This window comes from Pelodiscus sinensis, chromosome 2 (assembly GCF_052426305.1).
Source record: "Pelodiscus sinensis isolate ZL-2025 chromosome 2, ASM5242630v1, whole genome shotgun sequence".
NCBI lineage: Eukaryota > Metazoa > Chordata > Testudines > Trionychidae > Pelodiscus > Pelodiscus sinensis.
The window spans coordinates 193,879,095-193,895,950 of record NC_143053.1 but is presented as its reverse complement, the minus strand read 5'-3'; the positions used below and the strand labels follow the sequence as shown (position 1 = coordinate 193,895,950).

Genomic DNA, 16,856 nt, shown 5'->3' with positions numbered 1-16,856 from the left:
CTATTTGAATTATTTGGGGCCAGAACTCAATAATGTGTTATAGTTCACTTGGCGATATATTTAACACACAAAGAATTAAACTGCTTTAAAATGCTCTAGATCTGAGTACCTCCCCTTTCATAATAATTAAACATCTTTCATCACCACACCAATCTGTTGTCTCCTTTTATTGCATTCGTCACTCTGCAGTCTTCCCTGACTGCACTTGTATCCACTTGTTGTAACATTTGTAGCTAAATGAAAATGAGCATTCTGCTTGTGAAGCAGCAATGTTATGGACCACAGCCTTAAATCACTTGAATTAAAAATACAATCTTTAATAAGTGGACATAATCTCGCATCTAAAAATGAGATGGCGTACTACATAACTCTCCTAGGGCACAGCTCACAGCAGGGCTAAAGTCGAATTAAGCTACATAACTTCAGCTTAATTGCGTAGCTTACGTCTAAATAGCTTAATTTGGTTTTTGATGCTGTCTACACAGCAGGAAGTTGAAGGAAGAGCACCTTTCCTTTGACTTCCCTTATTCCTTGTAAAATGAGGTTTATTGGAGTCAGAGTAAGAAATCCTCCGTCTTGACATTATTTCGAAATAACAGCTTGCAGTGTAGATATGCTGTTTGTTATTTTGGAATAACGTCAGTTATTCTGGAATAACACTGCTGTATAAACATAGCCTTAATCTATACTTGAAGGGTATTTAAATGTTAAGCCATTACAGTGGCACAGCTAGGATACTGTGCTCCCATGGTGTAGAGAGTCTTAATAGGAGTGTTGTGAGCAAGACACAAGAAGTCATTCTTCTGCTCTACTCTGTGCTGATTAGGCCTCAGTTGTACTATTATGTCCAGTTCTGGGCACCACATTTCAAAAAAGATGTGGAGAAATTGAAGAAGAGCAACAAAAATGATTGAAGGTCTAGAAAACATGAGCTATGAGGGAAGACTGAAAGAACTGGGCTTGTTAAATTAGAAAAGAGAAGACTGAGAGGGGACATGATAGCAGTTTTCAAGTATCTAAAAGAGTGTTATAAGGAGGAGGGAGAAAAATTGTTCTCCTTGTCCTTTGAGGATAGGACAAGAAATAATGGTCTTAAATTGCAGCAAGATAAGAAAAACTTCCTGCCTGTGAGGGTGCTTAAACATTGGATTAAATTGCCAAGGGAGATTGTGGAATCTCCATCTCCAGAGATATTTAAGAGCAGGTTAGACAGACACTTGTTAGGGATGATCTAAACTGTGCTTGGTCCTGCTGTGAGGTCAGGGTACTGGATTCAATGACCTCTCGAGGTCCCTTCCAGATCTAGTGTTCTATGATTCCTAAAGCAACAGAAGGGGAGTTTCCATTGCTATAGAAACTCCACCTCCCCAAGTGAGGGTAACTAGATCTATGGAAGCATTTTTCTGCCAATGTAACTGTGTCTACACTACAGATGTAAGCAGCTAGTAGTCGACTACTTGATAAGCATATGCTTATCGGGTAGTTAGTAATGACTTGACTAGTCACTCCCCCACTCCTTGCTGCCTCTGTCAGAGGGAGGCAGCGGGCGGGGGTGGGGGAAGAGCCAGCTTAACAGCCAGTTTCCCCAGCACTGTCTGAAGGGTGGGAGACAGGGAATGTACAGGTGAAGCAAGGAAATGGCACGAGTGGGGATTGAAGCAGTCCCCGTTCGTGCCGGTCCAACTGCTGTGCCTCTCCCTTTGAAACGTTGCAAGAACCGTCTAAAGCTCTTGCTACGTTTTAAAGGGAGAGGCAGAATCCAGGCAAGTGGAGATTGCTTGAGTCCCTACCCATGGCTCTACTACATTTAAAAGGCAGAAAAGGGGATAGTGAGTGCCCTATCGCACCCCTTATTGACTAATCAAGGAGCTGATGCACATTCCATCAACTACTCATAGTAGTTGATTAATTGAAATTTAACATCCCGGCTACGTCTACACTGGCATGATTTTCCGGAAATGCTTTTAACGGAAAAGTTTTCCGTTAAAAGCATTTTCGGAAAAGCGCGTCTAGATTGGCCACGGACGCTTTTCCGGAAAAGCACTTTTTCCGGAAAAGCGTCCGTGGCCAATCTAGACGTGCTTTTCCGCAAAAAAGCCCCGATCGTCATTTTCGCGATCGGGGCTTTTTTGTGGAAAACACTACTGTGCTGTCTACACTGGCCCTTTTCCGGAACAGTTTTCAGGAAAAAGACTTTTGCCCGAACGGGAGCAGCATAGTTTTTCCGGAAAAGCACTGATGATTTTACATTAGATCGTCAGTGCTTTTCTGGAAATTCAAGCGGCCAGTGTAGACAGCTGGCAAGTTTTTCCAGAAAAGCGGCTGATTTTCCAGAATAACTTGCCAGTATAGACACAGCCCCCTAGTCTGCACTAGGGTTTAGGGCAGCACTGCTACATTGCTCAAGAGAGTGGTTTTTTGATGCTCCTGAGTGCCGAAGCTGTATTGACCAGACCTGAAGAATTAACTGCTCTTCTTAAAGAATAAAGTTCAGGTGAATCAAAATTATGGCTATTTAATTTCATCTTCTTGCTTTTAGATGGTGCTGTAGTTGTATATTCAGTCAACCATGTTCATAGATGAGACTGAAACTAATTTAGAATTCAACATCATAGAGTTGGCAGAAGACGTGCTCCATTCAGGCTCTTGGAAACAGAGCCAGGGTGGAGGAATAGCAGAGTGAGAGTTGAATGCTTTTACTGCCTTAAATATTTTCCCTTAATCTTGCGTGCACTAAACTTCTGTTTTATTGAGATTCAGTCACCTCTTAGCCAACAATTTGTCACAAAGGCTTTCATTCAGCATTTCAGCAGATTTACATAATAAAATATAACAGTCCAGACATATATTTCTAACTCTGAATAATGGTGTAATGGCTTTTGCAGTTTTTGTCAAAAGTAGCTGCTGTACTGAATACATGCACGAGCACTTAGATGCACAATTATCAATTTACACTCCTGGGTGCCTGTTGATATACATATATATTTGAGATAACTACCTGTGAAAACTGGGATTCCTATGTTCCTTTCTGTGGAAGGTGGTCACTACTAGCAGCTAAGTCAGAAAATATTTACAAATGGATCTTAGCCAGTTCTTGCTAAAAGCACTTCCTATCTGTATGAACTTTCACATAGCTGGACTAAGTAAGATAAAGGATTTATTTAAAAAAGATTGGCTTTTGAAAGTTGAAAAGGTTTTGAAGTAGCTGGATGTGACCTATATGTACAATATGCATTATAACTTGTATGGTCTTTTCTTCTCTATATGAATATGCAGCTGTAGAAGTTTTTGTGGAAATGAATAACATTTGAATAAATGAATTTACATAAGAAAGCTAAATTTAAAAATCACCCATAGGACAAAATATTCTGTGCATATGTAATATTGGATTGTCTGTCAGACAAAATAGTTTAGAACTCTTGCAATCAGTCACTAAACTTGTGACAACAGAATGATGGGCTCCAAAAATGTTATAGTGTGTGTCTAGGCTGCCTTAAAAGCTTGTGGTTGGCCCATGCCAGCTGGCTTGGGTGAAGAGACATTTTAGATGTTGGGACTCAGGTTTCAACCTAAGCTCTAGGACCCAGCAAGGTGGGAAGGGTCCCACAGTTTGGGGTACAGACAGAGGCTGAATGTGTACACTGCAGTTAAACAAACCCTTAGCCCGAGTCCTGCAAGCCAGAGTCAGCTAGCTTAAGCAGGCTGTCGGTGTTCAGTTTCAGTATAGACATACGCTGTAGAGTGAATCTCTAATTTACTCTCTGGATTGTTCTGCTACAGAGAAATAAGCTTGACTAGTACTCGCCTCTCTAGTTTTTAAGATGTTTCATTACATTTTGATCATAGTTTCTCCTATTTAAATTAAACCCTTGTGAATTTAGTGTTTGAACACTGAAAATTCCTTTATTTCTTGAGCACTACTGAGTATTCTAAAGAACTTTTGGGCCCTCTCAACAGTCCATCCGTTGCCATCTCATGTATTTGTTGCCTGATGAACTCTTTGAAAGGTGAAACAGGCATCTTACTACTTATTTAGGTTTCAGAAATCTGAAGTTTAGGACATAATCTGGGACTGTAATATTAAATGTGAAACCTGCAAAAGGGCCCCACTGCGAATAAATTGATGCACAGCTACTATGCCCACAGTGACAGGGTTTTCATGCAAGTGTCATTATTAAGTATTCTGTGCTAAATTTCTAGTATTAATTTATCTCTGATATATCTGTTGCCATTTTCCAGAGGCTATTAAAGATTGTTGATTATAAATGTTACACTTTCTATTTTGTAATTTATTGCTGTATCTCATGTCAAAGCATAAGAAGTCTCCCAACCTTCCAAAGAAATCAGAAGATCCCACATAAGTTTCCTGCACATTTTTAAAATGCTCCATTTTTTATATATTTCCTCAGTAATTACAACTTAAGCAGGAATGATTAATTCAGTTACATTAGTGAAGGATCCTTGTCTATATCAGTTATTTTTCATGGCAAGAGAAAATTATAGGATTGTTTGGAAATGTAAATGGCATATTTTCTGTAGGATTTTTCATTTTAGCTACATTACTGCATAAATTCTCTTCTGTTTCTGAATGAGACTAGGAATTGTTTTTGTTTGGAATCAGAGGACATCTCTAGTCATCATTTATTAGTTTATATTGTGTGTGTGGAGACCCCAATCAGAGATCAGGCCTCCACTGGACATGTGTATATTGCACATGTAATAAAAAATACACCTGCCCCAAAGAGCCTAAAGTCTTAGGATGAGATGAAAAAGAACAGGTGGGTAAGAGGATAAGGTAACAATGAAACAATCATGGTTACCATAATAAACAGCACTCTTAGTACATCAGCTGCCTAATCATTACAGTGACATGGTCAAGGGAAGTCTTATGGAAGAATCTATTTCTCAAATACAGTAGAATATTGTAGCATCTGAGCATCTTTAGCTTTGTAGTTCTGTATGTTTTGATGCTAAATGCTTGATATTTAACTTTAAAATACAATAGATATATTCACCTGGAATTATAACTACCTGAAAAAAGTATCTCTAGGACAACACTCTGCTCCCCAAGGGCATGACTACACTAGGAAATTATTTCAAAATAACTAAATTTGAAATAACTACTCCTGAAATAACTATTTCTCAATAAGCTTATTCCCCCAGGAGAGCAGGAGTACAGATTTTGAAATAACCAGCCTGTTATTTCGAAATAACAGGCTTGGTAGTATGGATGCTCTGCTTATTATTTCGAAATAAGGGGGGTAATTTCAAAATAACTCCCTAGGGGTATGTCTACACTACAAAGTTAGTTCGAACAAACGGACGTTAGTTCGAACTAACTTTGATAGGCGCTATACTAGTGCTCCACTAGTTCGAACTTAATTCGAACTAGCGGAGCACTTAGTTCGAACTAGGTAATCCTCATTTTACGAGGATTAAGCATAGTTCGAACTAGCTAGTTCGAATTAAGGGGTGTGTAGCCCCTTAATTCGAACTAGTGGGAGGCTAGCCCTCCTCAGGTTTCCCTGGTGGCCACTCTGGCCAACACCAGGGAAACTCTATTGCCCCCCTCCCGGCCCCGGACCTCTTAAAGGGGCACGGGCTGGCTACGGTGCCCGTGCCAGGTGCAAACCTGCCAGCACCCAGCCACCCGATGCCCCCCAGCCCTCCCCCTCTTCCCGGGACCAGGCTGGCGGCTCCCGGGAGCTTGCCCGGGACCGCAAGAGGTGGGCACCCGCCTGGGCTAGTGCGGACATCGTGGACTTCATCCACGATCTCGGCACTAGGCACAGGAAAGTGACCGTCTAGGGCAGGAGAGCTGCCAGCCTGGCCACCCAGGAGCAGGTGTGCATGAAAATCAAGGGGGTCCACTGAGACCCCCGACCCTGAGCCCGGAGCTTACAATGGCCGTCCTGGGTCAGACCAAAGGTCCATCTAGCCCAGTAGCCTGTCTGCCGACAGCGGCCAACCCTAGGGACCTTGGAGGGGATGGACCGAAGACAGTGACCAAGCCATTTGTCTCGTGCCATCCCTCTCCAGCCTTCCACAAACCTTGGGCAGAGACACCACTCCTATCCCCTGGCTAATAGCACTCCATGGACCCAACCTCCATGACTTGATCTCACGTCCCTTTAAATTCTGTTCTAGTTCTAGCCTTCACAGCCTCCTGCAGCAAGGAGTTCCACAGGTTGACTCTTTGCTTTGTGAAGAACAACTTTCTGTTACTAGTTTGAAGCCTGCTACCCATTCCTTTTCTTTGGTGTCCTCTAGTCCTTCTTTATGGGAAATAATGAAGAACTTTTCTGTATGCACCCTCTCCACCCAACTCCTGCTTTTAGAGACCTCTATCCTGTCCCCCCTCCGTCTCCTCTTTTCTAAGCTGAAAAGTCCCAGTCTCTTTAGCCTCTCTTCATATGGGACCTGTTCCCAACCCCTGATCATTGTAGTTGCCCTCCCCTCTCCCAGCCTCTCTCTTCCCCTTTTCCCAGTCTCCCCCAGTTTTGTTCAATAAAGACAGATTCCATTTTTGAAAACAATTGTCCTTTATTTTGTACATCAGGAAGGGGGGCTAGGGAAGGGTAAGTGGAAGGAGGTGAGGGAGGAATGGGGTACGAGCCCCCGATGGGGAGGACTGGGCTGGCTCTGCGGGCTTCTGGGTGTGGAAGCTCTCCTGCAGCCCCCCAATTGCCCCCTCTCCCCAGATGGCAGCCTGCGGCAAGTGCAGCCGGGCTGATGGCCGAGTGTTGTGATGTGCCCAGTGTGGGTAGTCCGGGCACTCCAAGCCAGGACTGCTTTGCAAGCGGGGCACCCCTTAGAACTGTCTGTCCGGGGTGGGGGTCGGGACCCTTTAAGCGCAGCCCTCGGCTACCCTGAGACAGCATCTCCATGCTCTAAGTCCTCCTCTGATGCCCTGCCGGCACTGCTTCCAGCCATCCTTAAGCCCGGTTCAGGGTCCACTTAATGTGGACATGCAAGTTTGAATTAGCAAAACGCTAATTCGAACTAGTTTTTAGTTCTAGACGCGTTAGTTCGAATTAGCTTAGTTCGAATTAAGTACAGGCAGTCCCCGACTTACGCGGATCTGACTTACGTCGGATCCGCACTTACGAACGGGGCTTTCTCGCCCCGGAGGTCGAGGTAGCGGATTGCTACCTGTGAGCTCCGGGGCGAGAAAGCCCCGTTCGTAAGCTGCTCCGGTGCCCCTGGTCTGCTGGAGACCGTCCCCAGCAGACCACAGGCACCGGGATCCAAGCGGCAGCAGCGGGCGGGTTCCTGCGCTTCTGAGGCTTTGCCAGAGCTGCTGCCGCTTGGGTCCCGGTGCCTGTGGTCTGCTGGGGATGGTCCCCAGCAGACCACAGGCACCGGGACTGAAGCCGCAGCCGCGGGGGGAGGGGTCCCGCGCCTCTGAGACTTTGCCAGAGCATAGCCTCAGAGGCGCGGCACCCCGCTGCCGCTGCTGCTCTGCTCCCCGTGTCCCTGGTCTGCTGGGGGGGGGGGGCCTGATAGTGTGCCCCCCCCAGCAGACCAGGCTTTTGTTTTGGACCCTGGAGCAGAGCAGCTGGGGCGCTGCGGATTGGTCCTGCAGCACCCGCTCTGGGCACTACTGGACCAATCCGGCAGCATCCCAGCTGCTCTGCGCCAGGTCCTGATTCAGCCGCTACTGGTCAGTTTCAGCAGTGGCTGAATCAGGACGTCTGGGGCAGAGCAGCTGGGGTGCTGCTGGGTTGGTCCAGTAGCGCCGAGGGGTGCTACTGGAGCAACCCAGCAGCACCCCAGTTGCTCTGCCCCAGGCGTCCCCAAGTCAGCCGCTGCTGAAACTGACCAGTGCTGACTACAGGAAGCCCGAGGCAGAGTTGCTCTGCCCCAGGCTTCCTGGAATCAGCTCTGATCAGTTTCAGCAGCGGCTGAATCTGGACGCCAGTTCTGACTTACATACAGATTCAACTTAAGAACAAACCTACAGTCCCTATCTTGTACGTAACCCGGGGACTGCCTGTAATTCGAACTAAGTTAGTTCGAATTAGCGCTGTAGTGTAGACATACCCTAGATTAGACCAGAGCCATAAGAGCTGAGGCTGTTTCTTTTAGATCAAAAGTGAATCAATAATTAGAAGTTATGACATAGTGTCCTCCATTGGATCACATTGACCTTCCAAGTGTTGTAAGTAGTTCAGTCTTTGCTAATCCTCTCTAAATTATAAGCCTGAAGTACTTGCGTACTGCTCTAGAAAAATACTCCCTTTAGAGAACAGTTGAAGGTAAGGTCTATCTCTTGCCCCACAGCTTGTAATATATGTAACAACAAAAAGGTTATCATCATGAGCTGAATTCCCTTAACTCTTTCCACATAGGGTTATGGAACTCACCTGATGAATCATCTGAAAGAGTATCACATCAAACATAACATTCTCAACTTCCTCACATACGCAGATGAATATGCAATTGGCTACTTCAAGAAACAAGTAAGTAAGCCTAAAAAAAGTCTTCAGTCAGTGCACGATACTGAAATGTAGAAATTTGTGTCTATAAGTTTGTGTTTCTACTTACAAACTTACAGTGGCACAGCTGAACGAGCTGTTGTGTAGCCACATTGTGCTGATGGCTGAGGTGTCTCCTATTGACATAATGAAACTAGTTCAATGAGGGCTAGTATCTGTGTTGGCGAGAGAGCATCTTCTGCTGACAAAGTGCTCTGCACACACACACAGTTATGCTAGCAAACCTTGTATCTCTTGTGTGTGTTTTTTCACACCCTTGAGTGACAAAATTTTGCCAATGTAAGTGCTAGTATACACATGGCCTAAATATAATATATTAGCAACTTGTGGTATGTAAGCAGCTATATTAAATGTGCAGTGTCTTTTATTTAATATGCAAAATATGTTCTGTATTAGCCAAAGTTAAGGTATTGTCTTTATAGAACAGTATTTTTGAAGGAAAAATCTGAATATATTTGCAGATTGCATAATACTCTCAATGAAGTGTTTTTAAAGTTACAGCTGAATGTGGTTAAAATAAATTCACTTTCTGAATTTCTAATTGAATGTTAAAAAGTACTCTGCACTTAAAAAATCACTGTTTTTGGAGGGAGTTTGAGGTGAGACAGACATATGTGGTAATACAGTGTTCTTACCACACTGACAGAAATAGATTTAGATGGTTATGTTGTATCTCTTTTGTGATCACAAATCATATGGAAATCAATGAGTTATACCATCATAAAATTTTAGTTTAGTATATGGTAACTGTGTGTTTTATTTTTATTTTGATCTTTCTTTAAAATAGATACTAAATAAGTCAGTTGTGCATTGAAGCACCAGTCCTCTTTTTAGTTTTGCTACCATGGACCCATACATAGTTCTGTAAATAAAGTGTGAATCCATGTGAGTGTGGGGGGGTCTATTCTTGCTATGTAGAATTGGGGCCTATATTGACAAATTTAAACAAAACCAAATAAGCCAGATTCTGCTAGTTTAAGAAAAGCCTTAAGGAAGTGGCCAAAGGAGAGGAAAACTTCCTCATTTTTTCATTAGGGAATTGTGAGGGTTGCCCTCCTATATTATGCATGGGGTTCTATAGTGTGGATTTCTGTCCCCTGTATGCTGTAATCTCTGGAACTTTCTTTGGTTTTATATTTTGGTTTGTATTTTTTTTACTTGATTTTTATGCAGGTGGGTGGGTGGGTTTGGCTAGTTGGTTGTCTGTCTTCTTCTTTTGGGGCACATTGTGGCAGCCGTACTTAGGGAAAACTTTAATTGACTTCAGTAGAAGCCTAGCCTGACTAGTGACTGCAAGATTGAGACCTGTTCGCATAATATTGAATGTTTTATGTAAACAACTTTCTTTGAATAAAAACCTGTGTATTTGCCTACCTCCCTTCCCCACACCAAAGTAACTCATTACATTTTGGAGTTTGTTTCTATTCTTGCTATGAGCCATTATCCTGCATGTGAGTAACTGACTATTTGTGTGTAAAACTACACACTCTAAAGTATTGACACAACTGGGGTCATGGTCAGTAGATTTTTTTAAATATTTTTGGCATTTTGACAGTGTAATGAATCTGACTATAATTCATAATTGCAATAATGCATTGTATTAATTTGAGTTATCTTTGCTTAGGGTTTCTCCAAAGATATTAAAGTACCAAAAGCAAAATATGTTGGCTATATCAAGGATTATGAAGGAGCCACTTTAATGGGATGTGAATTAAATCCAAGGATTCCCTACACTGAGTTTTCTGTCATCATTAAAAAGCAAAAAGAGGTAAATAAAATGAAATAAAATATTATTAATTAATATTAACTTTTTAAAAAACTTACACATTTAAAATGGCTTAGAAAAATATTTCTAAAAACTTCAGCCAGTATTCAAATCTCTATCCCCTTTCATGACCATAGCTGGTATTCAATATACCACACAAACCATTTTAATTAATTAAACATGTTTTATTATGGCCTTAAAATTATCATAAATTTTCCATATTTCAGGCATAACTTTTCCTTTTTTACAGCTAACAAAGCATCATCATTTAAAGAAGTACACTGTATTGATATAGTATGATATCACAAAATAAAATTTCTCATTCTGGGTGAGCAGGTGTGTGAAATTTTGCAAGGTTGCTCTAATTTACTTTTCAACTTTTTTAGTATTTGATTTACATAATTGTTATTGCAGCACTGACTCCCGGTAACTTTGAATGGAAAGTTCATATTTATATCCTTTAACTAGTTCACCACTTCGTCCACACAAAGATCATAGTCCATGACAACATTTTGGCATTAATGTAATAGTTAAGCATATGCTTAAATGCTTTTTCTGAAATGTGGTCCACCAGGGTCACATAGAAGTTTCTCTAAAAAGCATAATGCTCTTGGGCTCTTTTGTGATGCGGTCAGATATTATTATTTCAATTTTATATTGTAAAATTGCTTCTGTGTCAAGCAGCCGTTTCCTTTTAATAGAGAGAGCGCCCTGAGGGAACAACAGCTTTCTCTGTTTGACAGAATCTGTTTTCTATATTATTCTTCCAAGGTCCAGTTGCTATTAATTGCAAAGGCAGAATTATTTTAAAAGATGAATGGAAGATACAGTCTGTTCTTCGACACCAGCGTGTCAAAATAACTGATTCTGGCCTTAATTTTTTTAAAAAAAATATTTCCTGATACTTATGTATGTTAAATCATATACACGTGCTCTTTCTCACTTCTTTTTACTTTCTACAGCTGATGCCAAGTAAAACAACTTTTTGTAATAAACAGTTTTTCTGAACATGTTGGTTTCTAAACGATGACAGAGAACCTAAAGTTGACCAAAATTGCATGTGCACTTAATAGCTAATTTGGGGTTTAAGACCTTCAAGTCCTAAAACTTGTAATATATCTATAATAGATCAAAATGAATGGAAATTTAAGATCTACATCACAAAAACATTGTAGTTTTGTCTTAAGGTTTTTTTACTTTCTGTGTACGTTTATATAAGTAAAGATAATGTAGATAACTATAATCATCCTATCTGATTGTGTTACACTTCATCCTCTTTTCTCCGGCAATCCTGTGAAACAGGGTTTGCTGGATTAAAGATTTTTCCAGACCAGAGAGGGAGTGGGGGGATGAGAGTAAAGTGCTTATCTGGTGTTCCGCGTCCTCTTTCCCCTGCTCCCAGGTAGCATCCCCCCACTGCTATACGAACAGCAGGAAAAGCCTCCAGCAGCGTGTGTTGCTGCGGTGCTATTCCCCCAGCTCGGTGAAAGGGGGAGAAGTAGTGCACAAGTTGCTTCTGCCTCTTCCTACCAGGGTCTGCACAATGAGTGTTCCCAAATTAGGGACACCTTGAGTAAAGAGGTTGTAGGGTAGTATATTTATGTGACCCCGAATTACCTTTTTATATTTAGATTTCTCTCACATTTTTACTCTTCTAAACAAAACCTTCTGCACAGTAGCAACTTTCAGAACCTCAGGACAGCTTGCTTTTGATATATATACTGTGTATTCCAAAACACATTTTTGAGCTAATCAGGAAGCCAGGTAAAATTTCAGATTTTGTCTTAGTTTTGGTGTCTATAGGCATTTGCTTTCCGCCCCCTCACAAATTTTCAAAAGTTCCTAACTAGCATCTTAAAAATTGATCTGATTTGCGCATTGCTATTGTATTGATTTCTGTTAGAGGTGTGATCATCTTTTTCTCCAGGATAGTTCTGCTTGAACAACCTCTGGTGTGGATGCAGTTGTAAAAAGATGCTTTATGCACCACAATGAAACACCCTTCCTACATGAGAATAAGCTATTCCATTATAAGCACCTTCGTGCTGGTACAATTGCACCCATGCTACAGGGGTTGTATAACTTTAATTGTACCAGTATAGTTAAAATACACAACTTTTGTGCGTAGACAAGCCCTTGATCACCCTTCTCTATATTCAAAAATGACTTAGACACTTAAGTCATTTAGGTGTTTTTAGAAATTTTACTTCAAGTCTGGTTGCTTAGTTGTTTTATGTGTTTTCCACAACACACCTTTGATTCAAATGTTTCAAAGGAAGTTGAAACATCTCAGTTTGAAATAGCATGTCCTTTCGGAATCTTGGGTCTACAGTTAGCAGGAAAAATCATTATTAATTAATGACTTGTTTTTCTGTCTCATACGAACATAGGTATAGCTTTCTTCTGAAGCATTTTAAGATTCCCCATCTGATATACAAAGAATAAATCACAAATTTTGCTCTTAGTTTTCTAAGAAACCAACACTTATGTATTCCTCGTCGTCTGCAACTTTATAAAGAGTGCCTCAGTGTCTTGTCAATACAAACAGACATATTAAGATTTATGGATGTAAATAGAATTTTATAGTTTTCTTCTGTTAAATTTATCTTCACACTGTGGAGTGATGTCAACTTCCTGAATACTAGTTTATGTCAATCAAAGACATTTGCAGTGTATCTTATTGAATACTACCACTGAATTCATTTAGATTTAGTATGGTGAAATCAGGTACATTATTGGGCAATGTTTGTTTTACAGATTTATTCTCAAATATTTGCTTTTTTAAAGATAGAAATTCAAATGTATTGTTCTTTATGTTTCATAGTTTTGTGTTTCTCTTCCCTTCTCAAGGAGCTGGTTTCTGAGACTTTAAGTATCTTTTTCTTAATTTTTCTTTCCTCTGTATGACCCTCCCCCCCTTTTGGTAACCCATGCTGTAGCAGAGGAGGACAGATGGAAGTAACTATGTCCTCTGTGCTCATAAATGCTGCTTCATTTATCTCCCTGAGGATAAAACTGGGACCCTACCAAATTCACAGCCATGAAAACATGTCCTGGACTGTGAATTCTGGTCTTTTGTGAGCACATTCCTTATACTATAGAGATTTCCCAGGGGAGACAATGTTTCTGTAATGAGAAGTCTGATTCAAAAGGGAGGGTCGTGGGGTAGTCACAAAATTATTTTGGAAGGATCTTGATAGCACCTCCCTCACTTCTGCTGAGCTGGGTGGCTACAGAGTGGGAGTTGTTAGCTGGGTGCTTAGCACCAAAGACAGCACTGCCACTGCCATCAGCAGCAGCACAGAAATAAATGCTGCAACTCTCCTCCCTCCCCATAGCTTTATGACCTCACCATCCCAATTCCTTTTTTGGGTCAGGACTTCTACAATTACAATACTAACAATTCAAGTTTAAATAGCTGAAATAATGAAATTTACATTTTTAAAAATTCTATGATTGTGAAAATGACCAAAATGAACCATGGTAGGGCCCTATAACTAAGCAACGCAAGTCACTTCTCTAGTCTTGTGCACTGTCTTAGCACAGGGTCCTGCATGTCACTTCAATAGCATTACCCAGCCCCAGTTATTCTTAGTGTAATTAAGATGGCACTGACCAGTATTGCATATCCAGTTTTTTCTAGTTCTATCAGCTTGTACAGAATTTAAGCTGCCATTTAAAGATTTGGGTTGTACCGTAGTGGCTGCATAGAGAAGGTTCTAAGTGTGAACCAACACACTGCTGGCTGGCATAGTAAAAAAACCAAAAACAATAGTTCTGGGAGAGATGAAAAATCCCAAATCACCCTGATGGCTTCTTGTCTTTGAAGTGTAGTGAACATAATTTAAGTGTTAACATTAATTATTCCAAACTCATTTCTTCCATAACATCCGATAATTCTGGGATTGTAGGTAGAGTTTGAGAATATCACCATTTCCTTCTACTTGGCTTCTGCAACATGCTGGAGGACTAAGCCTCTGATCTGGCCCATGCCAGAGTTCTTTGATGTTTTATCAGATATGTCAGTAATCAGAATACTGTTAAAAGGAAAACAGTAAAAATGAGTCTTTAGAAATCCAGGAGGTGGTGGTTTTGTTTTTGAAGAAAATTCTCTGTCCTCATTATTAAAGGAAACTATTATAAGGTCAAGGATATTATGATTGCTAACTAATTAAAAAAGACCAGCAAATAACCAGTACTAAGTGTCCAAAATGTAAAAGAACAATTAAACAGGAGGCAGTCATCTTGACCACGACATGTTTGAGTGGTAAAGCATAGCTATGCATTTTAATTTACATGAAGAGCAGAAAACTAAATTACTTATAATTGAAGTAACCAAAGGAGAAAATATAGAATTTATCTTCAAGTTGGGGTAATCTCCTGACTTGTAATGCATTCAGATTTTGTTTCTTAGTCTGCATAATCAATCTGGACTTCCTTAAGGACAAACATTAGTAATAAGGCAGCTCTTATTAACACAAAAACACTTTCTAAAGTTTGAGATTTTGAAATAGAACAGGTGTTTCTAAAATCTGGAGTATGAACAATGTTCACATTTAGTAAAATACATGCGGACAGTTAAATCCTGCATTCTTTATGCATCCAAAATGCTCACTGATTTCAACAGGCGTCATGGCTGTACAAGGCCACATCAAGGTCCTATTATGTTTCTCATTGCCACAATTTTCTTTAATGTCTTACCACTTTGCCTTTGAGCCAGTCAGCTACTTTCTTTGACTTTCAAAACTAAAACTGTCTTTCTCTTTCCCATCCCTTTCTCATCTATATTTTTACAGATCATTAAAAAGCTAATTGAAAGAAAACAAGCGCAGATCCGAAAAGTCTATCCTGGCCTTTCCTGCTTCAAAGATGGAGTACGACAGATTCCTATAGAAAGTATTCCTGGAATTAGTATGTACCAACCTCCCTTTTATTAATGCAAAGCTATACCAGAACAGCCAAGGTCCAAGATTAGAGGCATTTGAATTTGCCAAGTATTGTCTTTTTAATAGGCTTCAATTATCTAGGTTTGTTAATCTGATATAAAACGCGCTGGATTATCTTTCTTCTGGTTGAGGGACTTCCCTAAGGCTTTCTAGTATAGTGCTTCTCTATGTACATTTATCTAATTTTACCCTCTTTGTTTTGCTTCACAGTGCAATCATTATTTTCCCTCTGAGTCCATCTTATGTCTGTAACCCTATACTGTAATACAGTCCTGTGCTAAATAGATCCTTAGTTGAATCAGGACACCACAAAACTACAACCAATTATTTTTTCATTGTCTGTGTAGTATAGTCTATGTCCATAGAAAATGATGGCATTGAATCATTTTAACATCTATTTTTCTTTACATAGAAGAGGCTGATTATGATAAAAAAATGGCAAAGAATTTTTTTAAAAAGCTGTGGATTCCTTGTTGAGCATGTTACAGTGTACTTGAATGTGTCCTATAGGAAAATAAATGAGCTAGGAGCTACAGCGTTCTAGTTTTACTAGGATTAGCATTTAGAAAGCTTTTTATTCAGGTAGCACAGTAATTTTATTAACTTTAACCTGAAGAAATTCTTGTGTAATATTCAGTTTTGTTGGTATGCAGGAGAAACTGGCTGGAAACCAAGTGGAAAAGAGAGAGGGTAAGTACTGCTTGGACAAAGGGTAATGATGAAGCAGTTTGGGAATCCTTTGAGAACAAATGTCTCTAAACTGAGTGACTTTGAAATATTTCTTTACTCATATCACAAAATGGAATCTGCTGTAGAATAGCTCTTGCAGAATAGCTCTTGAGCATTACTTTTCCATTAATGATAAAATGTTTTAAATTTGTGAGTTGCTTATACGTAAGGTGTAGCATTGTAGAAATGAATATGAGATAAAGCTTATCTTCTTTATTAATATTTTCTTTCAAGTAAAGAACCCAAAGATCCAGATCAGCTTTACAGCACATTAAAAACCATCCTGCAGCAGGTGAAGGTGGGTATTCATTTTAGTTTACCTATGTTAAAGACTTTGAAATTCTTTCCAATATGGAGTTTCTATATTAGATACCTTACTTTTTTCTTTACCAAAGAGCCATCAAAGCGCTTGGCCCTTCATGGAACCTGTGAAGAGAACAGAAGCTCCCGGATATTATGAAGTTATAAGGTTTCCCATGGGTAATGCCATTAACATTTTTAAAGTATAAACTTAAAGATATCTCTAGCTGGAGACATGAGATAAGTATAGCCATCAGGGATTATTGTTACGTTTTCTCATATATTGTTTGCAGTAAAATAGCTTGCAATTCAGAGGTGCTTGCAATTCAAAGCATCTATATTATGTTCTCCTGTAAGAAAATACAAAATAGTACGGTACCCAAGAAGATTCCAATGAAGTCTTAAGCCAGGTCTATTCCAGCCCTTTTAGCTTACTGTGAGGGTTGAGACACACGTGAAGATGTGATCTCACATGTGGGATAATTTGCCATTGCATATTTTGTTGTGAATTTTTATCTAAATTGTTTAAAAACAAAAACAGAGAAAAAGTTTCCAGACTCGCTTATGTGACTAAAAGTCCAGGTCCTATTGCCTGACTGTGTTAGAAAAAAGATAGGA

At 40.2% G+C, this 16,856-nt stretch overlaps 1 protein-coding gene across 7 annotated transcripts in view; it reads left to right on the top strand.

The window, feature by feature from the left end:
- Window positions 1–16,856, top strand: part of KAT2B (lysine acetyltransferase 2B) — a 71,361-nt gene that overhangs the window by 49,195 nt on the left and 5,310 nt on the right. For 4 of the 7 annotated variants that reach the window (XM_075922072.2, XM_075922074.2, XM_075922076.2 and 1 more), the window contains 6 exons: window positions 8,352–8,462; window positions 10,123–10,266; window positions 15,060–15,174; window positions 15,863–15,899; window positions 16,173–16,236; window positions 16,334–16,418. In XM_075922072.2, the coding sequence (XP_075778187.2) occupies window positions 8,352–8,462; window positions 10,123–10,266; window positions 15,060–15,174; window positions 15,863–15,899; window positions 16,173–16,236; window positions 16,334–16,418 (556 nt within the window). The remainder of the gene's footprint in view (window positions 1–8,351; window positions 8,463–10,122; window positions 10,267–15,059; window positions 15,175–15,862; window positions 15,900–16,172; window positions 16,237–16,333; window positions 16,419–16,856) is intronic. The other 3 variants (XM_089776637.1, XM_089776636.1, XM_089776638.1) reach the window with 3 other exon arrangements.